This window comes from Mobula hypostoma, chromosome 4 (assembly GCF_963921235.1).
Source record: "Mobula hypostoma chromosome 4, sMobHyp1.1, whole genome shotgun sequence".
Classification (NCBI taxonomy): Eukaryota; Metazoa; Chordata; class Chondrichthyes; order Myliobatiformes; family Myliobatidae; genus Mobula; species Mobula hypostoma.
This window is the reverse complement of record NC_086100.1, coordinates 177,788,913-177,815,306: the sequence shown is the minus strand read 5'-3', so window position 1 is coordinate 177,815,306 and position 26,394 is coordinate 177,788,913. Positions and strand designations below refer to the sequence as shown.

Below are 26,394 nucleotides of genomic sequence, written 5' to 3'. Positions count from 1 at the left end.
CTTGTCAGTGCTGAGACGCAAGCTCAGGATTACACGCAAGCCAGCAACAAAGCGTATAGTACATTGCTGACTACTCCATGTATTGACAGATCACGTAAACCCTATGACCTCTCTCATTGTTTTCTGTTGAATCTGATGACAACCCTTCTGGTCCAGAGATACCTCAAGGGGAGCACATTAAGTTATCACTGTCCACTGAGTTTGCCTGTTTGGATTCCATAATCAGGAGTACCATAACAGATCAGCAGGGTATGATGAAGAAAGACACCAGGTGACAAGATTGAGAAACAAAGCCAACAGTACAAATTTCCACAGAGGCATACTCTGGTCAAAGTGTGAAAATCCTAAAAGAAAATCATGCGAGATAAAAAAATTCACTCAATAATTAATGTCGAAGAAATGCTGAAGGGCAAAGCAGCCAAGCTGGAGAACTGTCTACTATGGACTGAGGAATAAAGGGGGAAAACAGCCCATGGAATTCAGTTCTCATAGCCAGGAACTGCCAGAAATCTCTCTTCCGGTCTTCTCTGGAAGTGTAGAGAAAGGATGAAGTTGAGACAAATACTTAACAATAACAAACTCAAATGAAGGCTGTCTGAAGAGAGACAGTGGAGACAACTTTTCAAAGTTATAAAAGGAAAAGACTGTAGAAATAAAATTATAAAACATTAATTCAGTGGATAACATAGATATTTATATTCTTACTATGATTCACACAGAAATGAGCATCCTTAAACCTTCATTTACTGCAGGCATTAACTACACATTTGAGAAATGACTTAATTTCAGAACAAGGTTTCACCCCAAGAAAATTAGTCATTTATTTAGAATACAAACATAAAAAATTCTGCAGATGCTGGAAATCTTAAATAACACACACAAAATGCAGAAGAAACTCTGCAAGCCAGACAACATCTATGGAAGGGAACAGGAATTCTACTAAATGATGTCTTTCTGAGAAAACTGTTCAGTATTTCTTTAAGAATTCAGTGTTTGGTAATATTTGTCAAGTCTATCAATCATTTAGAATCCAGTAATATCACTGACATCAAGGAGACAGGTTACCCAGTTTAACACTTCTGCGTTAATCGACAAAGAGTTTCCCAAACTAACCCCATTGACCTGTAACGGGTTATTAGCCCTTCAGAAAACAATTCATCAAGTAAATGTCCTGCTTTAAATGCAGTCAGTGCTTCTGTCTCTCCCCACCTTAAATGTGTAAGTTCTAGATTCTTACCACCCTCTGTGGGGGAAAAAGAACCTTCAACTTTTCTCTAATTCGTTCATCATTTATTCTACCTACGTCCATTTTCTGATTGCAACCTCAACTTCACATTCTTATTTGCCTGTGGTAACCTCTTACCCTTTGCTTGTTTCCACCTTAAATACTCACAGACTCTGTGTCCACAGTCCTTTGAAGAAGAGGTTCAAAGAACCCTTAGAAGCAGAAATCTCTCAACTCTGGTTTAAATGGGAAACTCCTTATTTTTAAAACAGAATCTTGTTCGAGAATATCCCACAAAAGGAACATTATCTCTATATCAACAGCATCAAACAGTCTGCTGGAGGTATTCAGTGAGTCAAGTAGAAGGGAAGGAATTATTGGCATTTGCCCTTGGAACATCGGCATCTGACCCAGGTCTCTCCGAGTTTAAAACTCTGAAGTCCTTTACCATTTAAATAATACACTTGTTTTGTCTTCCTGCCAAAGTAGGCAATTTCAAAAATTCCCACATTATATTCCACTTGTCAGAACTTTGCCCACTCACTTAACCTTTCCAAATCCCCTTTCCAAATTACTTTCCAACCTATCTTTGTCTTCAGCACATTCAGCAGCCATAAACACAATGAGATTCTGCAGATGCTGGGAATCTTGAGCAAGTCAGGCAGCATCTATGGAGGGGAATAAGCAGTCAACATTTTGGGCTGAGACCCATTATCAGGACTGGAAAGGAAGGGGGCAGATGCCATAAAAGAAACCATACCTTCAGTGGCTTCATCCAAGTCATTCAAAATATTTTAAGAAGTTGAAGCCCTAGCACTGATCCTTATGGAACATTACTTTTTAATACCTTTATCAACCATCAATTGCAACTTCAGTTTTTTGTTATCCAGCCACTCTTCTGTACATCCACCTACACCCTGAGCTTTTTCTTCCATATTAAGCTTTGATGCCTGGCAGAAATGCAAATCCACTGTTTCCTCTTTATCTTACAATCTTATTTTATATTTCTGGCCAGCTTTATCTCATATGCTAATTCCTCCTTTTCTATAGATATTTCTATAAGTTGTTTTCTCATATTATGTTTAATCTTCCTATGTGCCACCTGTCTTTCTTTCTTTATCTTTGGGGCTGTTACAGTGACTAGAAGTGCACTCAGTACTCAAACTGTGGCCGATCACTTTATCTGATAATCACTGTTTGTTTAACAAACCATAGATCTATATGGTGTGAAAATTATGCAAATACACTTGGAAAGAAAATCTTTACAGCTATGATAGCAAAGGTAATACAAAGTTACAAATATGTATCACAAACACAAGAAATACTGCAGATGCTGGAAATCCAAAGCAACATACACAAAATGCTGGAGGAACTCAGCAGATCATGCAGCATCTATGGAAAAAAGGTCCTGAAGAAGGGTCTCAGCTCAAAACATCGACTATTTACTCTTTTCCACAGATGCTGTCTGATCTGCTGAGTTTCTCCAGCATTTTGTGTGTGCTGCTACAGATATACATTTTTACCATTGCAAAAGATACCTGTGCCAAGGATACAGAACACTATCCTCCTCACCCAGATTTAGCATCCAGTAACCCCAGGTGCAGTGGAGCAGAACTATATATAAAAAAAGACTGAGTCAGTCTCAACCCGAAACTCAACTCTTCCCTCCATGCCTTCATCTTCTCCCCCAGCCACCACAATATCCAAAACCAATCATCCTTGTTTGAGGGATACAACTACGTGCTGTGGAACCAATGACTTAAGGCTCAACACAAAAGGAAACAGTTACTTTCAGCAATCTGTATTGGATGCAGTTGGTTTTAATCTAGCATGTTCAACATGTAACAATTGTATGCTCTTGTATAAAATAAATGATATTTCAACTGGGTGCAGTTTTCAGAATCAAATATCCACTCTTTTTATATCCTTTACAACTGACTTCCAAGAAAATAAACTCCTGACCTTATTGAATAGATAAATATTACATGGACAACCTGCAACATACGTAGAGGTTTTCACCAGTACTATAACGTAGTATAACGTAGAAGGAATATCAAGTCATTGAGTTCAGTGGTTTTCTCTTCCTTATCATAACAAAGTGCAATTTTGCATTTCTTACCTAGTTCTGTACTGTACGTTCAAAACACTAATCTTCTATGTACCATTGTATTTTTGATGATACACTAACATCTGATCTACTCTGCTGTAAAATCATTTATGCATGCCTTTTTTGTATTTAAAGATTTTAGACACTGTAAATGTCTTGACAATTTGTATTTATAAAACTACCTCTAGCTATACAGAGTTTCAACAACAATAATTACAAGTTTTTAATAACAATCATTATGGAATAAAATTCCATGTCAACTAATTCTTTGTGTAAGTTTTGCCAATTAAAGTAACTATATGGTATAGACGTGAGATTCTAGAACTATGCTGTTTGGCAAGTTTCAGATTTATATTCATGGAGAACAACATCAAAATAGTTCATGAACATCCCCACTAGCTATTGTCTTAGACCTGCACAATTCACCTAACATGCCAGGTGTAGCAGCAAATGATTTGCATTACCCCCAATCTGTTGTACTGCATTTAATGGTCACAATGTGGTCTCCTCTACACCGGAGAAACCATATGCAGATTGGGTGATCACTTTGTGGATCATCTGTGCTCTGTCCACAGGGGTGACACTGAGCTTCCTATTGTGTTCTTAAGCCCCCTCCACTCTGACCTGTCTGTTGGCAGTCTCTTCCACTACTAGTAAGAGACCCAAACAACATCTCATCTTCTCTCTGGGTGCTTTTTAACCCTTTGGAATCATCACCTGAGTTCTCCAACTTCAGGTAGCCTGCTCTCTTTTTTTTAAACCAATATCATGCTTATGTACCTTTCTCATTTCGTTTCTTTAAAATGTCTCACTAATGGTCAACACTCTATTAGCTGATCCATCTTCATCTATCTCCATAGAGGTTATAGTTTTTACAGCCCACTCCTCCCCACCAGCTCTACTTTGAAAACTTTCACCAACTCCTTCTCCACCCAGTTCTGAAGAAGGTTCACCCATCCAAGGTACTGACTTCGTCCTGATGAAGGGTCTCAGCCCGAAAATATCAATGGTTTAGCCATTTTCATAGATGTTGCCTGACCTCCAGCATATTGTGTGTGTTGCTCTGGATTTCCAGCATCTGCAGAATCTCTTGTGTTTAAGGTAATGACTGGTTTCTCCTTCCAGAGATGCTGCTTTACTCTCTGGCATATCAATGCAAACTTCACATAATTACATTCAACCCATATTGTCAATCAAATGCTAACTGAGAACTTTCAGCTAGTCGGACTACCTCATTAACTCACAATATCCTGAATATTTTTTCCTTTCAATTATTTACTCGGATTCTTTTTGAATACCACAATTGAAATTGCTTCAAATGCCCAATGCCAGTACATTGCAGATCTATATTATCCTCTAAGCTTCTTCTTCATTTATTTAAAACTTACAATAAAATAATCAGGATGAAAATGCTTAAATTAAATATTTTCCTCGAACACTCTGTGCAAGAATAGTGCCAATAAAGCCTAGATGAGGCCCTCCATTGTTCTCTGTATGGGTTGACCACGGAGATCGCATCCTAGTTGTCTACATGATATGCAAGCCGGTATGTAAGCCGAGGCAATACAATATGGAGAGCAAGCCGTTGCCAATGCATCAGGCTCTCTCCTTCCAGTTGGGTGATGAATCCAAAGGAACTGCAGAGACCGATATAGCTTTCCACCAGCGGTGTCACAGGAGTTGCTATTCAGCGTCGAACTCAACACTGGACTCTCTTAGAGACTCCAGCTCTGGACTTTTCCCCTCGGGGTTTACTCCCAAAGCCTTCCCCATGAGTGAGTTTAACCACAAGGCAGCAAAGGTTTGGGATAAGAGTTTTCCTTCTCCTAGATGAGCTGCTAACCACGACTGACAAGCCCCATCTACCCGAAAGGACTGGTTTGAAGGCGCCAGTAACCCGCTTTTGCCCCTTTTCCTGTCAGTAGAAACTGTTCTGATGGACTTAGTAGCTAAACCACACATGGAGATCAGAAGCAGAACTTGGTTGTCAGAGGCTATTTGAGATATACGCCTTTGGGAACATTTAATAGGTAGTGGGAGCTTATGGCGCAGGTCTCAGCCCCTGACAGCTTATCCCAGTACCTCCCCAACTATGGCAACATTAAGGAACCAAAATATGGTTAATAAAGCCTAAATATGACAGGAATAATTGGTATGTACACCTTTCTAACAATATAAAATTAAACAAAGTATTATCATTACCTTGATGTAGTCGATGAACATTTGCAGAAGGCTCTCAGACTAGGAAGTACAACATAAACAATGAAATAAGCAGAGAGGTTCATGAGAAACATCACCTCCTACTACAATTTTGCAAAGTTAATCCATTTCTGAATTTTTTCTGACAATAATGTATATCAATCCTGAAAAATAGCAATTGGTCGTCAAATGTAACAGGTTAAACTACAAAAGTATATTTTTACTTTAAGAAATATTTAAAGCATGTTACTGAATCATTGTCAGGCAGATCTAGGGTCTGGGATTGGGTGAACAAATAAGAACAAATAAGAAGTCCAGGCAGTGTTTGACTAGAAATGCAGAGCGGTGCAGACGAAGGCTGGTGATGCCAGCAATAGAGGAACAATCCTGTCACAGCAGCAGAGGCTGAACTTGCAATATCATAGTTTAGGCAGCATGTTAGTCATAATGTGTTCATTCCCTCAAACGAAAGCTCACAAGTTTCAGAGCAAACTGGCTTTCATAGAAAACCGATCAAATGTCATAAAGTACAAGTAAAGTTAACCGCTCAGCTATTGCATCGGCCTTTAAGCTTTGTTATGGTAACATTTCTATTTGATGTTCAATGTAATTGTGCACCAGTAAGAACAAATACTGCAGGAAGAATAAGATTATTCAATGCCGACAATACCTGCAAACTTCACTTCAGACATACACAAAATCAAAAAATTGTTATGATGTAGGAGGCCATTTCATGCGTCGAGCCTGGCAGAGAAATCCTAACAGTCCTATTCGCCTGCTTTGTGTCTCCTATAGACTTTCAAATTACTCTATTTCCAGTGCAATCCAGCTGTTTTCAAGGCCCTGATTGATTCTGTTTCTATCATTCCTAAAGGCAGTGAACTTCACATCGTAACTACCCTCCAAGATATTGTGTTCTTTTTTAAACTGCCCGTATACGTTTTCTCTAAAGTGTTAAAATTTGAACCACGCACCAATGGAAAACAGGTTCGCCCCATTCATCCTACTAAACCAATTATGATCCTGCACACACCTCTTTCAAATCTTCACAACTGCTCATTTAGTCACCCCCATGAAAAAGATAACAATTATATTGTGGCTTTCATGAAGAAATAATTGAAGTATGGTTATGAATTAATGTATAAATAATATACTGTATACCTACAAAAACTATATATTGCTCATCTTGTTGGAATGAAAACTATGTAGTTTTGCTAAACATTATCAACGTTATGTATCCTTATGAGATGGAAGGAAGCCATTTGACCCATCAAGTCTATGCCATCTTCAGAGCAAGCCCATCAGTCCCATTCTCTCTCTATTTCCCCGTAACCTACCCTTTCATGTGCCCTATTAACTATGGTATTGAATCTATATATAAATTCACGGTTCCCCCAAACCCGATTCCCTTACAGTTTTTTTATGCTACAGCAGCTTTAATCTTTAATTTAACTAACAACCAGTACAGCTTTATGATGTGGGACAAAACCAAAGCACTTGGTGGAGACCCCCAGGCTACAGGGAAATTGTGCGAACTCCACAGAGACACCTGAAGATGGGAATCAAACCCAGGCTACTCGAGCTGTGGGATGACTGCCTCCCTGCAGCACAACTGTGCAGCCGTACTTGTTACAACAAATAAATTAGAAATTCTAAATCTATTATTCAGAGGGACAAAGAAATTGCAGGGCGACAGAGAAGGAATTGAAGAGTGGATTTGTCAGACCAACTTTGCAGTGAGCCACAAATAACAGTTCTACATCCAAAATATCCAGCCACAAAATGGAGTCAACATTAATACATTTCATAAGCATTATTTTAGATTAGATTATATTATCAAAGCCTTTTAAAAATGCAATGAACTCTCGGTAAATAACGGAAATTCTTTTGTCCCACTAAATTTAGGAATAGAAAATTATAATATATATGATACTAATGCAATTTTCTTTCGAATGCAAATTTTCTTCCTTAATTTGCTACAATTTCAGTGGTTACATTTCTAAATCAATAAAGAAAATATGATATGATTTTCATCTATAATTCCAGCATGCAGTGTAGAACCAGTAGCTGGTGGCTGCTGCACACCGTCTGTTCAGCTTTTGAATGGGTTTGCGTGATTAGTTACCTCTTCTTCTGTTCCTTGGACTTCAATTCCTTCCTCTTCGATGATAAATGATTCTTTCAATTTTAGGTATTCTTCATGGTCACGGCGCTGCTTTTCTTCCCAGGCTTTTTTCAACTCTTCTTCCTTTTTTTAAAATGGCAACAAAAGAAGTGTGTTTTTTTTAATGAAAGAGGCATTACAGATATTTCAGTAAACTCCAATCTACAATTGATTTCAGTCAAATTCAAATAATCTAATTTTTTGTGCACATTGTGAACTACATATCTACAGCTGAAATATATAGCTCATGCACGATGCAGGTGCATTGCATTCAGTTATATGTTTATGAGGATATGCCACACTTATATAGGAAGCAACCTCAACAATTTGCATAACTGTGTTTCCTAATTGGTATTGGGAAGTCCCTTTCCACCCCCAACAGTTCAGTTTAGATGTAAAGATGCCAAGCAATATCTGAAAGCAGAGTATTCTACAGACTAAATGCTTCAAGCTATGAACAGTATTAAGAGAACACTATTGTCTCTAACTCAGGTTATCATTCTGACGTTGGGATATATTGTTACTATTCTATATCCAAGACAAAATCTTGCGAGTGCTTTCTCAAATACTCCAAGGAAGTTTGTTGCAAGGCCTTCATCACTTTCTCAAGGAAACAAGTAATAAGTCATACCGTGCCCACATCTAAGAACAAACCTCTAAAGATCTGGATGTTCTTTTTGTGAAAAAGAAAGGAAGATGATCTGGCCATTCAATCCCTTGGACCTGTTTTGTCATTCAGACAGATTATGGGTAATTTGTGACCCAATTTCATCTACTCATATCCCTTATCACTTCCAGTTAACAAAAAAAAACAATCCATCTCAGATTTAAGATTAGCAACGGACTCAGCAAGCAATCTCTGTATATGAAAGAGTTTCAACCCTCCGCTGTGTTCACAACTTCATTCCTAAAAGGTCCTTTCCAAATTTTTGGACTACGTTCCTATCTTACTGATAACATGAGCCAAATTTGAAGCAAAGAGAAACAACACTTGGATCCTCTTGACACATCAGCTTCTTCAGCGTGAGCCCTATTATTGCTGCTTTCCATCCGCAATCATTTGGGCAGCTTCACTGCCCTATGTCAGTTCTGCACACAGTTCTGACTGTAAATTGTTTCATTCTCAAAGGAAAGCATTATGAGCAGGAACTTTCAATCTCACTTCTAAAGGATAAGAGACAGCCTTAGCTATTACCAACACTTAGGAAGGATATAGGAGAAGAAAATGCTTCTATGTGAATTTGATCAAAGGGTTAAATCTAAGAGTATCTCCAACAAGGAAGAAAGTCTTTGCATGAAGGAAGGGGCTGGAGGAGAGCAGCTACACAACATGGAGAATGTTGCTGTTTAAAGATCTTTATTAGTTTATTGAGTGATAATGATTATTCTGTTATTCCGAATGCAAGTAAAACAATGACACTTATTTCTTGCCTTAAGGGTACAGGAAATAGGAGCAGGTGTGGGTCCACACTCCCTCAAGCTTGCTTCTCCATCTGGAAATGGCTGATCATTTCCAGCACCATTTTTCTGTCTCTCCCCCATAATCTCTTTGCAACCCACCATAAGGTATGAATATATTAAAATATTATTCAGCTTCCAAAAATTTAAACCTCTAAGAAATTCCTTCTCTACTCTGTCTAGGATGGTTCACCCCTTATCCTGAAAACTAATCCCTGCAGTTCTAGATTCCTCTGAAAGAGGATACATCTTTTCAGCAGCTGCTTTTCAACCTATGCATCTCAAATGGAACATCTCTTATCCTCTTAAAACTTAAATGAGTAACATACAATGCTGAATTTGAGAAGGATCAGCTTCTGTTAACTGGAGTATTACGGGGCTTGAGCACAGTTCAGCCATGATCTCATTGAGAGGATTAAAAATTCATTAATTATACAGAAATTAAGTAAAAATTATGTTCCAATACAAATCAAAAGGCACTATTACTTAACATAATCAGAATTACATGTTTAAGCATCAGCTAATAAAACATCCTATAGAAGTGGGGGAAAACAACCCAAAAAGCAACACAGGCTGCTTTATCTTCCCATTTTGAATAACCTAGTTAACAACTGGTCTGAACTAAGACTTCATGATTCAATGCTGCAAAACTGCCTGGATCTTAAATCAAACACAATTAATTAGTAGACAATAAAAAAATCTCCAAAACAACGAAAAGAATCTTTTATCTTCAGGGCAGAATCAGGTGCAACTTGACTAGACATGCCATCAAACTTGATAAGCAATTTCTTCAGAGCCCACAGATTTGACTGAATTATTACTGTACTGAAGTGGTCCCTTGGGGAACATAATGAATTACAAACAGGTGCTCAACGTTGGCTACAACTTTCTGAACTCTCAACAATGTCATCGAACTATGCGACAGAGCAACCTGTTTATTATGTCCTGGTAATATATCAAATGGGATACAAGTGCTTTCACAATACAAATTGGATATCTATTTAGCTTTACACTCAGATCATTAAACCAAAGAGCAACGTACTAAACTAATTCTTTATAACCATACAGAATATTAGCTTTGTTGTTCTAAATACTTTAAGATTGAACTTCTACCAATATTATTAAACAACCAGAATCAGCAAAATGATCAGTTACATTTAAATGTAATTACTTGATCCTGCTTAAATGTTGCCATATTGATCAGAAACATCATTGTGCTTCATCATATTTTTCATTTACTTTAGATCAAACTTTTTTGCTGATGATCTACACAGGAAATAGTATGTTACTTAAAATTATGTTCCACATTGCAGAACAGAAAATTTCCTTAATTATCAGTATAATATTATGCAAGGACAGAAGCATCGAAGCTGATGGTAATTCGCTTTAAAGTGGAGCATGAATTCCATCCATCCAAGAGGTACAAGGGACATGACCTTAATTCGAACAGTGAAGCAAGGAGGGGCATCTTCCATTGTACACAACCTCACTCAAGACTTTGACTCAGCCTCATCAAGAAACTGAGCCTTAAGACACCATCAAATTATTCACCGAGGCATGTAAATGATCCACAAAGATCAGCAAACAGAAACATCCTCTGCAGAACTGCTCTTATGGGTCAACGCCAAACCAGCACGCAGCTCTGCAATTAATGAAGGTCCACAACAAACACAGACCATTATCTGTACTTTAGGAGCCATCATAATGCAGGCCAGCACAGTAATGTGGCGGTTAGTGTAACACTCTTACAGTGCCAGCGAACGAAGTTCAATTCTGTAAGGAGATTGTACATTTTCCCCATGACCGTGTGGGTTTCCTCTGGGTACTCCAGTTTTCACCCACAATTCAAAGACGTACTGGTTAGGGTTAGTGAGCTGTGGACAGGCTATGTTGGTGCCAGAAGTATGGTGACACTTGCAAACTGCCCCCAGCACATATTTGAACTGCGCTGGTCATTGACGCAAATGACACATTTCACTCTATGTTTCGATGTACATGTGACAAAGCTAACTTTTGCCTCAATCTCTTTAATAAAATGCAGGTGTTGATGATGAAATTCACCTCAGTCTTTACTGCTGCAGCGCAAGCTTTTTGCTGTCACGAGGAATAGATTGTTTGAAGAACTCAAAGAGGGTGCAAACCTCAGTCTGCTGGCTGTGATGATTTCTGCCTTCCTGCATGTTCCTGAGACATGGAATATCTAAAACAGGTGGCTCAAAATGTTGGAAAGGGACTGCCAATGTTGTCTCCACAAAATCCTCAAAATTTACAATATTAGCTCCCTCTTCTGGACAAACAACCCCTGCATCAAGGCTCTTGGTACATTTAGCAAGCTCTGCTCATGTCATTCAAATGTCAGACACCAAACTCCCACAGCAAGGCCTCTACATCAAGTTTGGTCACAGCAAAGGATTACCAAATGAACAGAGGAAACAAGTCACAAATGCTCCAAAGCCTACTTGAATTCCTGGCCCACAATAATTCATAAGTTCCATCATAAGGAGAGGAAACAACGGCAAGAGAACACCAAATACTACATCATCCAACCACATGATCAGTCACATGTGACAGATGTTCCATATGTGGAAGATTCATCAGTCTCTGTAGGAGTGGAGTGGAAACAAGAAGTGAAGTGGAGTTGAACTGGAGTGGAAACTCTGGATTGTGTATCGATGCCTCCCTCTGCAACTGGACCCTTGACTTCCTGACCAACAGCAGTAGTAGAGGCAGCAAAGCCTCTACCACGATTATACTATACACTGGTGCACCACAAGGTTGCATCTTCAGATCCCTACTCTACTCACTGTACACTCATGACTACCTGGCCAGTTTCTGCTCTAACTCCATCTACAACTTTGCAGATAATAACCACCATAGTGGGGCACATCTCAAATAACAATAAGTCAGAGTACAGGAGGGAGATAGAGAGCTTGCTAACGTGGTACCCTGACAATAACCTTTCCCTCGAGGTCAGCAAAACGAAACAGCAGGCTGCTGACTTCAAGTTCGATTACAGTATTTAAGACAGGAGACCCAACCTAGGGTCCATGGACCCCTCAGTTAATGGGAGGGCTCCATGGCATAAAAAAGGGCTGGGAACCCTTAATTTAAGAAAAGTCTGGATAAGGGTTATGGAGGGCTACAGTCCTGGTGCAGGTTAATGGGGACTAAGCATAATAACAGTTCGGTATGGACTAGATAGGCCGAAGGGTCTCTTTCTGTGCATAGTGCTCTATGATCCTATGACTCAAATAGTGCACAAAGTGAGAATCTAGAATATATGCCATCTGGAATGATTCTTACAATGAAGCAGTAACTTGGCCAATTTAAGAATGTTGATTAAAAATAAAACAAATGAATTAACTAACTTCATTCAATGTATTACTGTGGTAAGTTATCTCTCACATTGAGCAGTTTAATGTTAAGTCATTAGAATACTTGAAAATATTGTTGCTGACCTACTGTATGTATTATAACCTAAGAGCTCAAAGTACCACCTACTCAAAATCATACCACTAGTGGCAGTTGCAAATCTGTGGGTATTGTCTGCCTCCACTTACACACACACAAGAACAGCAGCCGTACGTTAAAACATATGTAGGTTGCCATATTTTAATATGGAGTTTTAAATTTTGATATGCATTAGTTACAAATTTTAAAAATGTAAGGGATTCTGCAGATACTGGAAATTCAGAGTAACACACACAAGATGCTAGAGGAACTCGGCAGGTCAGGCAGCATCCATGGAAAGGAATAAACCGTCAACGTTTTGGGCCTAGACGCCAAAGATCCTGATGAAGGGCATCGGCCCGAAATGTCGATTCTTTTTTCCCCTTTCCATAGATGCTACTTGACCTGCTGAGTTCCTCCAGCATTTTGTTTATTTTATCATATTCTTCTTTAAATGTTCACTTCTTTATTTAGAGTAACACACACAAAGTCCCTACAAATAACACAAGAATAGCATATATCTGGTGAATTTTAAGGTTTAAGATCAACAACAGTATCCTTCACCCAGCTGTGCTCTTTCAATCATGATTTGAACAACATTTTTGATGGAAATGCAAATCAAACTAGGCAGATAATTGAAGTGTTACTGGAGTACGTCATATTATCAATGAGTTCTTATCACAAGGTTGTGAAGGCAACTTGCATATTGGTCCAGATTTTGGAACATGACGATTAATCATGTATTGATACAAGGACTCAATTTGGTTCAGAATGCTGTTGTTGTTGCTCACATCCATTATTTGCATCATTTGTTTTGTTTTCTTTTACTCTGTAGTTAGTCTTATTTTTTTTAAATTGGGTTCTTTCAGGTTCCTTGCTTTGCAACTGCCTGTAAGCAAACAAATCTCAAGGTTGAATAATTTTTACATTCTTTGATAATAAATGCACTTTGAATCTTGAAGTGTGGCATTTAGTGTGGCTGTATGAATGGTAGCCATGTGCCCTGGAAAAGAGACAGGTGGGGGTGGGGAGGTGGGGCAAACTCTGAGGAATTACAGGAGGTCAGATCTAGAATTTCAAAGAACAGGAAGTCCATATATCTGCATTACTATTTTTATAATGGGATCTCTGGATTTCTTGTTAAGTGCAGATTTGCTAGATTATTTATTCACCCTCTCCAATAATCTGAGATAGATTAAAGTGTGAGCAAATTGTTTCCAGGCCCACTCCTCAGTAAAAAAAAGTCTGTATAGCAATGCAGTTCAACTGGTACCATATACAGCAGTGGCTACTTTATTAAGTACACCTGCTCGTAATGTAAATATCTGATCAATCAATCATGTGGCAGCAACTCAATGCATAAAAACATGCAGACATGATCAAAAGGTTCAGTTGTTGTTCAGACCAAACATCGGAATGGGGAAGAAATATATTCTAAGTGACGTGGACTGTGGAATGATTGTTCGTGCCAAACGAGGTGGTTTGAATATCTCAAGAACTGCTGATCTCCTGGGATTTTCAAGATTACAGTCTCTAGAGTTTACAGAGAACAGTGTGAGAAAGAAAAAAAAAACATCTAGTGAGAGGCAGTTCTATGGATGAATATGCCTTGTTAATGAGAGACATCAGAGGAGAATGGTCATACTAGTTCAAGCTGACTAACTCAAATAACTACACACTACAACAGTGGTGTGTAGAAGAGCATCTCTGAATGCACAATTCAACAAACCTTGAACTGGATGGGTTACAGCAGCAGAAGACCACAAACATACACACAGCAGTACCTAAGAGAATGGCCACTGAGTGTATTTTTGCTCTAGCCTGTTGATAATTCAAATCTGCCCCTTTTGATGAGTTTTCAGCTGCTCAGATTTGTTCTGCGTGGCTGCAGATTTCAAAGGGCAGAATATTTTCTTTGTCACATCAGTTTTGCGTTCTATTCTGTGAAGTGGCAGTGTTGGTTGAACCAATTAAAATAAATTAGAAAATCAAAACAGTATCCATACCTTCTTCTGCTCTTCAAGGCGCAATCGCTCCTCATCCTTTCTCCTCTCTTCATCTCTCAGAAGCTGCAACTTTCGGCGTTCTTCTCTGTCTGCTTCTTCAGCCTTCGTATGAAATGACAAAACTGAATGAGATTTACTCAAAATCAACATATCTTCTAGTTCAACCTGGCCAAACTGCATACCAAATTTGATTGAAAATTTCGCTAACACTTAATGCTAAATACATATTTGATAACTACTCCAGTTACTTTTTTCAAGTGTAATCAAATAACTACTGTAGAATTCATTAGTTTCCAAAACAGAACTTCGTTTTGTTTTTCTTTTACGTGAAGGAATTCGCTGTCAGCTTATTACCTGAATCCCCTGGCTGTCATTCTAATTCAAGTATATTTTCATTAAAAGGCCTACAATGACGCAGGCGGATAGCATCCCTGCTTTCCGTTTTGCCAGTTTACTAATTTTATTCCAAAGAGAGTATTATTCATTTGTTTGCAAGAATAGAATGGAAATCTACGTTTCAAGTCATAAATCCAGATATACCACAACTTAGCAAACTAGCAAAAGAATATAAGTAAAAGTATTCTCACTGATATACTTGAGTTGTGCCATCAATTAGTCTTTTCTTTAACTGCAGCTGTTATTGTTGTGTACCCTGGAAACTTAAAAAAAGTTGATGGGGCCGCAAGGGACAAAAATATCCAGAATTACATTTGGGATTTTCCAAAATAGTTTACAACGTTTAACAGAGAACCAAGTTTACGAATAAGTAATTATTATCAGTTAACAAAGTATTCGCCTTGCCAGTCACACAACCACTTCCTATTTTACAGCAAATGGTAGTTGAGTTATGAAAATTCTGCTTAGCAATTGGATTTCAATTTTTTTTGGTGAAGTAAACGTGAGCAACAGTGCCCATTTGGATCTCTCATTTATTTTATGAAACTGAGGAAAAGTATGTTTTACAAATAGAATCATGGGCCAAGTGAAGACCTGCACAGATCCCAATAGATCCGCATGCAATTTAGCAAAGCAAGAATCTGTGTGCACCCGTGACAGAAGAGCGTGAGCTCTCGAGATATACAAAAGCAACAAGCAGAAAATAAGAAACAGGAGTAAGTATAGGCCAGCCGTCTCCTTGAGTCCGCTCCACCATTCATTAAGATCTTGGCTGATCTAGTCTTAGCTTTAAAACCAGTTTCCTGTTCTCTCCCCATCCCACCGAGCCAATCTCCACTTTAATTATATTCAATTAGTCCACACTCACAGCTCCCCTCATCTTTGTCTAAAAGGTGTGGCTTTTTAGTCCAATATCTTCAGTAGGGAAAACATCTTCTCAATCTCCCTCAGAATCTTACATTTTATTAAGATCATCTAAGCCCCAAGGACTCAGGTCCAACTTGATAAACCCTTGTCCATGTGATCTTTTTCATCTTAGGAAACAAACTAGTGAATTTGCTCCGATGAATCTGCAACATGCTGCCACCAAACTGAACCCCCTACAATTCACCTACCGACACAACCGATCAACAGACGATGCAATAGCCATTGCTCTACATACCATCCTTACACATCTGGAAAAGAAGGATGCTTATGTGAGAATGCTACATGTGAGAACATTACATTGATTGGCCTAATCTCAAACAATAACAAGATGGCCTACAGGGAAGAAGTCATCTCTCTGACGCAGTGGTGTCAAGAAAACAAACTTGAGCTTGGTCATCTCTGAGGCTGATACGCAAGTGTTTCCAAAGAGTGAACAGTCGCAAGGCTGCGGGACCAGACAGCGTCCTAGGGCGGGTACTCAGGATGTGTGTGGCACAACTGGCAGGTGTGTTTACAGACATTTTTAACCTCTCCCTCTCCCTGTGTAGAGTGCCCTCCTGCTTCAAAACATCCACCATTGTTCCCGTACCTAAAAAGACCAAGGTAACATGTCTGAACGACTGGCGCCCTGTCACACTCACCTCAATAAGCAAGTGTTTTTAGAGGCTTGTCAAGGACTACATCTGACATTGGACCCCTACAATTCGCCAACCGACACAACTGATCAACAGATGACGCAACAGCCACAGCTCTACATGCCGTCCTTACACACCTGGAGAAGAAGGATGCTCATGTGAGAGTGCTGTTCTTGGACTACAGTTCAGCATTCAACACCATAATTCCCTCCAGGCTCGACAAGAAGCTCAGAGACCTCAGCCTTCACCCTGCCTTGTGTTGCTGGATCCTGAACTTCCTGTCAGATCGCCGGCAGGTGGTAAGAGTGGGCTCCCTCACCTCTACCCTCTGACCCTCAACACAGGTGCCCCTCAGGGCTGTATCCTAAGCCCCCTTCTTTACTCTCAGTATACCCATGACTGTGTCACCACCCACAGTTCCAATCTGCTAATTAAATTTGCTGACGACACTACACTGATTGGCTTAAAATCAAATAATAACGAGGCAGCCTACAGAGAAGAAGTCATCACCCTGACACGGTGGCGTTGAGAAAACAACCTCTCCCTCAATATCGCAAAACTGAAGGAGCTGGTTGTGAACTACAGGAGGAATGGAGACAGACTAACCCCTATTGACATCAATGGATCTGTGGTTAAGAGGGTGAACAGCTTTAAGTTTCTCGGCATCCACATCACCAAGGACCTCACATGGTCTGTACACACCAGCTGTGTGGTGAAAAAGCACCTCTTTCACCTCAGATGGTTGAAGAAGTTTGGCATGAGTCCCCAAATCCTAAGGACTTTCTACAGGGGCATAATTGAGAGCATCCTGACTGGCTGCACCACCGCCTGGTATGGGAACTGTACTTCCCTCAATTGCAGGGCTCTGCAGAGAGTGGTGCAGACAGCCCAACGCATCTGTAGATGTGAACTTCCCACTATTCAGGATATTTATAAAGACAGGTGTGAAAAAGGGCCCGAAGGATCATTGGTGACCCGAGTCACCCCAACCTCAAACTGTTCCAGCCACTACCATCCGGGACATGGTACTGCAGCATAAAAACCAGGACCAACAGGCTCTGGGACAGCTTCTTCCACCAGGCCATCAGACTCATTAGCTCACGCTGATTTGAGTGTATTTCTAATTACATTGACTGTTCTAATTATTATATATTATTATAAACTACTATGATTGCATATTTACACAGATGTAGCGTAAAGATTTTTACTCCTCATGTATATGCAGGATGTAAGAAATAAAGTATATCTTTCCTTTAAAAGAAAAACCAAAACTGTATGCAATACTGGAGGTATGGTATGTACTGTTCCAAGATTTCCCTATTTATATACTCTGTACCCCTTGAAATACAGGCCAATATTCCAATCGTCTTCCCAATTTCTTGCCACTTTTTTGTATGTCAACAATGAGAAAGAGTCTCAGAAAGGGTACAAAATCCTGCTGGATCAAATGCCGGAAGAGATTATGTAGGATGCGGTGGTCTGCTAGGACTATTATAAGAAAAATCTAGGAAATGATTGTTGTGGTTTTGACTACGAATGGAAATCCTATTTTAATGGCATGATGCTAAAATTTCATGTTAGTCAGCTTTACATGAATACGTAGTCACTTCTTACAATCTCTTAGTTGCTATCCAGACACACAGACTACAGCTCTATTTAACATCTGTCACACACCCAATTTCTCCAAAAACAACCTCCATCTTGATACCAGGATTGAATCAGAATCAGGTTCATTATCACTGAGATGTGTCTCATTGTTGCCTATACAGATGCCAAGGATAAGCAGTATGCAGCACACCACAATGAAATCTATGGATGTAAACTACGGGCTGTCCCAGGAGTGAAGCAGAAAGATTAATAGCATTTTCCTGACCAAGTCCAAAAATTGCACGGTTCTTGACGTATTTGACAGCTCATCAGCTGTTGTGGGCTGGAGAATCAAGTAATTGAAGCACAGAAGTTCTGGCCACATCAATGTAGGGAAAGTGTCTTACAGTTTGTGTCCCCCAGTGATGTTTGCATGCTGTTGTGTGTGCATCCGAGATACGAGACATTCCCCAGGAGGAAATCAGCTGATGAAGCATTTTAATACTGAAGAAGTGGAAGCTGAAAAATATTGTGTTATCAATGGGAATTAAAGATTTGAAATCAGTTAATGGATCCCGAAAGCCAACAATAGCAATAAATCCTATTGTCTAAGATGCTCCTCACTGATGTCAAAGTATTTTAAAATTTTCTAGATGCGAGTCGAGTATCTTGGTAACCTCTTTGATGCTGAGTCAAAGTAGAGTTTTAACAAATGGTGAGAAAGATTAAAACATTCCCGTGGTGAGGAGGTTGAGGGTCAAGATAATTGAGCTTTGAAGGAAAGAGCAGTCAAGGCATGAATAGGATAAGAAATCTTCCTGCTGTACATCACATACCTCTGTAATAACAGCCTTGAAAAAAAATGTAAGCCTGTGAATACTTTGATCATCAGAGAGGTCCATGTGTAGTATGTTGTGTTTCTAGTAAATATTGGAGCAGGCTTTTTTGCTGAAGAACACAACTTTGACAACTGACTCTCATTCCCAACCTACACGGTAGGTCAGTCTTTCCCACAATGACACCTTTACTGATAAATCAAAGCCAACTGTAACATCGCTGAAAAGGTAAGCTTTTTTTTAGCACATTGATTAAATTAAACACTGTGAACTTTGGAAGCTGCTTGACCAGCCTGCTGTGAGATTTGAAGTGTCCAATCAAGTTGATGGTACACTTAAGGCCATTGTGTGGGTTGTGAAGAAATTCCAAAACGATATTGATAAATTAAGTGAACGTGAAAAGATATGACAGATGGGATATAATGTTTGAAAATGTAAGGTCATCAATCTTGATAGAAAAATAGCGAGGAAAAATATTTTGCCAGTGGTGAGACTGAAAGATGTTGCTGTTCAGGAATACCTCAGTGATCTGGTACACAATAAGCTATTGGAAGACAAACAATATTTTAGTTTATTGCATAGGGATAAAAGAATATAGGCCTGATATGACTGCATCTAGAAAAATGTGCACAAGTCTAGTCTCCAAGGAAAGATAGATGTGCTTGCATTAGAGGAAGCACACCGAATTTTAACCAGATTAATTCCTGACATGGTGATTTTGTCATACAAAGGAAGGTTCAGCAGACTGGACCCATCCTCCTTTAAATTTCAAAGAGTGGGAGATCTCAAGAAACATTCAAAATTCTTGCAGAACTAGGCAGGGTGGATATTAGGATAATGACTAGGACATATAGAACCGGGGGCACTGTCTCAAAATAAGGGTTAGTCATTCAGGCCAGAGATAAAAAGAATTATCTTCACCCAGAAAATAGTAAGCCTTTAGAATTCTCTATTCAAGAGGGCAGCGGAAACACAGTCACCATGTATTTCCAGATCAATAGGTTGTTAGATGGTAAAGGAAATATCAAGGGATTATGAGGTCAGTGCAGGAAAGTAGTGATCAGGTAAAAGACCAAAAATGGTACAACCATGGCTGACAAGGGAAGTCAAAGCTTTTGTAAAAGCAAAAGAAAGGGTATACAACAAAGCAAAAATTAATGGGAAATTAAGAGGATTGAGAAGTTTTAAAAAACTTATAGAGAGCAACTTAAAAATCATTGGAAGGGAAAAGATTAAATATAAAAGCAAGCTAGCAAATAATATCAAAGTGGATAGTAAAAGTTTTTTCAAGTATGTTAAAAATAAAAGAGAAATGAGAGTGGATAAAGGACAGCTAGAAAATGAGGCAGGAGAAATAATAACAGGGGACAAGGAGATGGCTGATGAACTAAATGAGCATCTTGCATTAGTCTTCACTGTGGGAGGCTCAAGCAGTATGTCTGATGCAGTGTGTGAAGGAAGAGAAGTGGGTGCAGTTACTATTACAAGAAAGAAGGTACTCAAAAAGCTGAAAGACTTAAAGGAACATACACAAGTCACCCAGACCAAATGAACTGTACTCTAGGGTTCTGAAAGAGGTAGTGTTAGAGATTGTGGTGGCATTAGAAATGATCTTTCAAAAATCATTGGACTCTGGCATGGTGCCAGAGGACTGGAAAATTGCAAATGTCACTCCACTATTCGGGTGGGGGGGGGTGCAGAAGAAAGGAAATTATAGACCAGTTAGCCTGATCTCAGTGGTTGGGAAGATATTGGAATCAATTGTTAAGGATGAGATGATGGAATACTTGGTGACACAGGACAAGGTAGTACAAAGTCAGCATGGTTTCCTTCAGGGAAAATCTTGCCTGGCAAACCTGCTGGAATTCTTTGAGGAAATTACAAGTAGGATAGATAAAGGGGATGCAGTGGATGTTGTATATTTGGACCTTCAGAAGGCTTTGACATGAGGTTGCTTACTGAGTTAAGAGCCCATGGTATTACAGGGAAGTTACTAACATGGCTGATTGGTAGGAGGCAGTGAGTGGGAATAAAAGGATCCTTTTCTGGTTGGCTACCAGTGATTAGTAGTATTCCGCAGTGGTCGGTGGTGGGACCACTTCTTTTTATGCTGTATATCAATGATTTAGTTGATGGAATAGGTGACTTTGTTGCTAAGTTTGCTGCTGATACAAAGATTGGTGGAGGGGCAGGTATTGTTGAGGAAACAGGAAAGCTGCAGAAGGACTTAGACAGATTAGGAGAATGGATAAGAAAGTGGCAAATGAAATACAATGTTGGAAAGTGCATGGTCATGCACTTTGGTAGTAGAAATTAATGTGTGGACTATTTTCTAGATGGGGAGAAAATCCAAAAATCTGAATGCAAAGGGACTTGGGAGTCCTTGTGCAGAACACCCTAAAAGGGTTAACTTGCAGGTCGAGTCGGTGGTGAGGATGGCAAATGCCATGTTAGCATTCATTTCAAGAGCAAAGATGTGATGCTGAGGTTTTATAAGGCACTGGTGTGGCCTCCCCTTGAGTATTGTGAACAGTTTTGTGTCCCTCATCTTAGAAAAGATGTGCTGGCATTGGAGAGGGTCCAGAGGAGTCTCACAAGGATGATTTCAGGAATGAAAAGGTTATCATACGAAGAACATCTGATGGCTCTGGTTCTGTACTTGCTGGAATTCAAAAGGATGGGGGGGGGGGTGATTTCATTGAAACCTTTCGAATGTTGAAAGGCCCAGACAGAGCAAATGTGGAAAGGATGTTTCCCATGGTGGGGGAGTCTAGGACAAGAGGGCACAGCCTCAGGATAGAGGGGCACGCTTTCAAAACAGAGACGCAGAAAAATTTCTTTAGCCAAAGGCTGGTGAAGTTGTGGAATTTGTTGCCACATGCAGCTGTGGAGGCCAGATCGTTGGGTATATTTAAGGCAGAGATTGATAGGTTCTTGATTGGACATGGTATCAAAGGTTACGGGGAGAAGGTGGGGAACTGGGGTAGAGGAGAAGTAAAAAAGGATCAGCCATGATTAAATGGCAGAGCAGACTCGATGGGCCAGATGGCCTAATTCTGCTCCTATGTCTTATGGTCTTATCATGCACAAGAGACTCAATCACTTACACCTACTTCTTAGGTTCTTCCCTCAAAGTACTCATCAAACAGACAAACATATGACAAAAGAGCACAATATACTCATAGTCACATTGTGAATAGACAACAAAGGCTACATGTTACTAATGGAAGTTTTAATTTCTACCAACAAAGAATGAAAATTACAGCAAAAACCTTACAGCACCGGGGATACATCTGGCACAAAAAGAAAACATCAGATATACTAAAGTGCACAATGCACTAAAGCATCCAATCCAAAATTCCAATTGCTGCTATTCGACCAAAATTAATTGCTTGCATGATCAGAGATGGGAGAATAAACTTATGACAATTTCAAGACATACTTTTATCAAAGTGACGCTTCACCTTAGCTGAATACCAAAATAATATCCTCCCTCTTACGCAACGTTTTAGCAAAAGCTTTTTATCCTCTGCCATCAGATTTCTGAAGGAACAATGAACCCATGAACATTACCTCACTATTTTTGCTCTGTTTTTACACTAAAGTTTTAACATTTCTTATTGTAATTTATAACGTATTTTATACATTGCACTGTATTAAAGCTACATAAACAAATTTCATGACATACTGTATGTCAGTGATAATAAACCCAATTCTGATTCTCTTACCCAATATCAACCAGTGTACTGCACTGATTAAAGGACTATGAAGAATTGGACTGTATTAGGATTTTTTTTTGGTAAATCCCCAAAACTTAAAACACCTGCTTTAATCAAATTAAAAGCAGAGAATCACAATAATCTGTTATGTGTAACTTAATTTCTTGAATTGAACCCCAGTAAAAAAAAATAGAAGACATTAAACGGAATCAAAAATCCTAACAGATTTCCACAGAAGACAGAAGATAAATGAAGTATTCTGTAGATGACTGTGCTTGTTTAACTTGAATTGCACCAAAGCTACACTATGTAGAATTTCACCATGTTTACATCAGTACCAGTTTCATTTATGTCAGAAGCAGTTCAACAGAAACAGAAAAATGTCTCTGCTTCTGCTCCAAGGAGAAGCTGCATGCAGATGGCCACTTTCCTGCAACTCAAACAAAGAAGCTGTTTGTGTCATAATTGGGCTTAATGTTCCTGAAGGTGCTCTAAGGTGCTTGCAGACATCCCACCCTGCAAAACCTCAGAACTTCCAGGAGAGGTGAGATGTTTGTGCTTGTTCCTGCCTCACCGAACTTACATCTGCACACACCGACTCTATTTTTCCAGTCCTGATGAAGGGTCTCAGCCAAAACACCGACTGTTTACTCCTTTCCATGGATGCTGCCTGGCCTGCTGAGTTCCTCTAGCATTTTGTATGTTCGTAGCCCACAGATGCTAAGATTGGTTTTAGTTCCTTCACAACACCTTTACCAAGATCAACAAACTAGGGACTGAGCCGGTGGTTGTTTCCATGATTCCCCTTTAGGCCAAGCAATGAAGTTATAGACTGATCACTGAAAACTGCCAGATTTACATTTTGGTGTAATATTATTTGAGTTACTTATAAAAATGAAAACAGAAAACACTTGTGCTCTACCCTTTTTTAATAATATGTGTTTCCTACCTCTCTTTGTGCTCTGCGCTGTTCCTTTTCTTCCAACTTCCGCTGCTTCTTAGCTCCAATTTTGCCATGAGTATGAAATTCTGCATCTACTTTTTCTGCATCTCCTTCATCCACTGTTAAGCAAAGACAAATTAAATACTTGTGAACTAATTGTCAAACTAAAATCAAAATCAAGTTTAAACATCCAGTTGCACTCCGCTATAGTTCAAGGCAATTAAGTTCTTGATTAACATTTTCCAAACACTTTTGTAAAGGCAAACAGCCCTACAAAAGTGGCCTTTACATAAGAGTAAACTAATAAAATAATATGTAAAATGTAAAGAACTTAATTTTGGAATACTCAGCAAAATAATATTTACATCAATTGGATTGCAATGTTTCCTAATCATAATCTGTAATAAGATGGTTTATTAGAAAGTATCGGAAATTACTTCCAACCTTCTGTTTCGATATGGCATCAGACAACCAGAAATTTGAAGCAGTATCTGCACACAGTAAAAATGAACTTAAAGGATTTTCACAATTTGAATAAACACACTTCATTACTAGCTGTCTACAGCTCAACTCTATTAATTTGTCATTTGGTACAATAGAAATATACAGAAAAATTGCCACACCAAGTCAACCGTATTTATTTGCTTCTGTCAAACTCTACACTAATTACATGTGAGGTTTAGCACTTGGTGTTCCTTTTAGATACATTACACAATTATATATAATTAAGAATAACAGCATTTAATTTTCAATTAGGCTAAAGTTTATTGCCCTGGAAGATTAAATGTTCATAAGTAAGCAAATGAGACACTTTAGCCAGTTAAATGTTTAAGATTAACTCACCATAATTGTGTGTTAATATAAAATAGGATTGCAATAAAACACATCTTTTAGGTAGAGAAGCAGTAACAAAAACACAATTAAAAGAAAACTAATAACCAAAGAGGGGAGTAAACCAGAAGAGAAAAAAATCAACAGAAATACACATAGAGAGAAAAAAATTAACACAGGGATACCACATATAGACTGTCCCCGAGTCACTTTACTTTACTTAGATATATAGCACAGTAACAGGCTTTTCTGCCCAATGAGCCCAGGCTGCCCAATTACACCCGTTGTGGCCAATTATCCTATTCATCCATTAAGTAGGAAGGAAGTGGAGCACCCGAAGGAAAACCACACAGTCATGGCAAGAACATCAAAATCCCTTACAGGCAGCAGTGGGACTGAACCTGAGTTACTGGCAATGAAATACTGTTATGCTAACCATTCCTGAAAAACATCTGTGAGGTGATTTCTCCATAAAACATATTTTCTGTAACTACTCAATTGCTACAATTCCTTTATTTCATTGAATACTTTCCATTACATTGCCCACAATTAAGCTAATATATCTAGTATTTAATGAATACCATGAAACATTTTATTATAGTTTAAAAATGCATGGAAATTTTTGAGTAATGTTAGATTACTGTAAATCAGAAGATTTCTATCCCAGCAAGCCCCTATATATACACAAGCGTTATAAAACAAAGATCTAACAGAGAGGATGGAGGAAGAAGAGAACAAGTGAAAACAAAAAGCAGTAGGAACTATAGAATTAAAACCACACAGTAACAAGGGAAGTTTTCCGCCTTTTGATGCTGTTGTTGATTTGTGCAACAGAAACTATTGTCCAACAGCCAATTATCACATTAAAAGGATTAAAACATGTTAAACAACAAAATTTGATATTCAATTACTTACAAGTTTAACAGCAAACATAACCAACTCGATCAAGTAGAAAAAAGATAATTACTACAGCCTATAACTACAGAATGCATAACCTCACAAGTCTATGCAAAATCCAATGGTTAAAATGTCAAATGGAATGCATGAGATGTTTATAATTAGCCCAAGTAAAGAGCCTAAAGAACCAGTGATGAATTTAATATGAAGCATAGAGCTGAAAAACCTGACATTAGGTCCCATCATTATAAAAGTTTCAAAACCCACTGTACAGTTAGCCCACAGCTGTATGAGAATGGGTGGGTTGTAAAATGCAGGCAACCTTTGCAGTCACTTACTAAAATAAGTAAATGAAAATCCTTGTAATATATGACCAGAATTGGAAACTAGCTTACTAGTAATTCATCCACAAATACAGCATGGGCCCATAGTTTGTACAAATTAGCTTTTGCAAATAATCATTCCACAGTAAACATTTTGCTTGCTGATAGCTACCCACTGATGTTTCCAGTTGGTAGAATAAAAAGACAATATGGGAGCAATTTGCGTGAATTTGCGTGACCTTGTTTTAAGAACAACAGTCATCAATTACTCAGAAGTACTGCCTGTAAACAAGATCACATTCATATAATGAAAATGCATCAGTGGAGATTCTTTACTCAGCAATTCCATATGCTCTTTCAGTGAGCCTACAATCTCATCGATCAACACATTCATCACCTGGAAAAAGTGCGTAGAAGTAGCTATTGCCAGCACAGGACACCCTCTGGAGTGCTTGGTGTTAATACTGTACAGTATGACATCAGCTGGCAGCTCTAATTCATTCTCAATTCAGAATAAGAATCAGATTTATTATCATTAACAAATGTTGTGAAATTCATTGTTTTGTGGCAGAAGTATAGGGAAAGACATATTAAAAAAAACTGTAAAATCTATGCTTCAAAGTTAAATGCCATTGTTAACAACGAATTTGACTTTCACTTCCAAACTGTTTAATTTCCTCATGTTTGCGTG

General features: G+C 38.8%; 1 protein-coding gene across 1 annotated transcript in view; it reads right to left on the bottom strand.

The window, feature by feature from the left end:
* LOC134345816 (DDRGK domain-containing protein 1-like) overlaps positions 1-26,394 on the bottom strand; it is an 80,313-nt gene that overhangs the window by 5,111 nt on the left and 48,808 nt on the right. Inside the window, exons 3-6 of the mRNA XM_063047078.1 lie at positions 23,659-23,771; positions 14,610-14,711; positions 7,657-7,779; positions 5,535-5,573 (exon numbers count right to left, since the gene is read on the bottom strand). Of these exons, the coding sequence (XP_062903148.1) occupies positions 5,535-5,573; positions 7,657-7,779; positions 14,610-14,711; positions 23,659-23,771 (377 nt within the window). The remainder of the gene's footprint in view (positions 1-5,534; positions 5,574-7,656; positions 7,780-14,609; positions 14,712-23,658; positions 23,772-26,394) is intronic.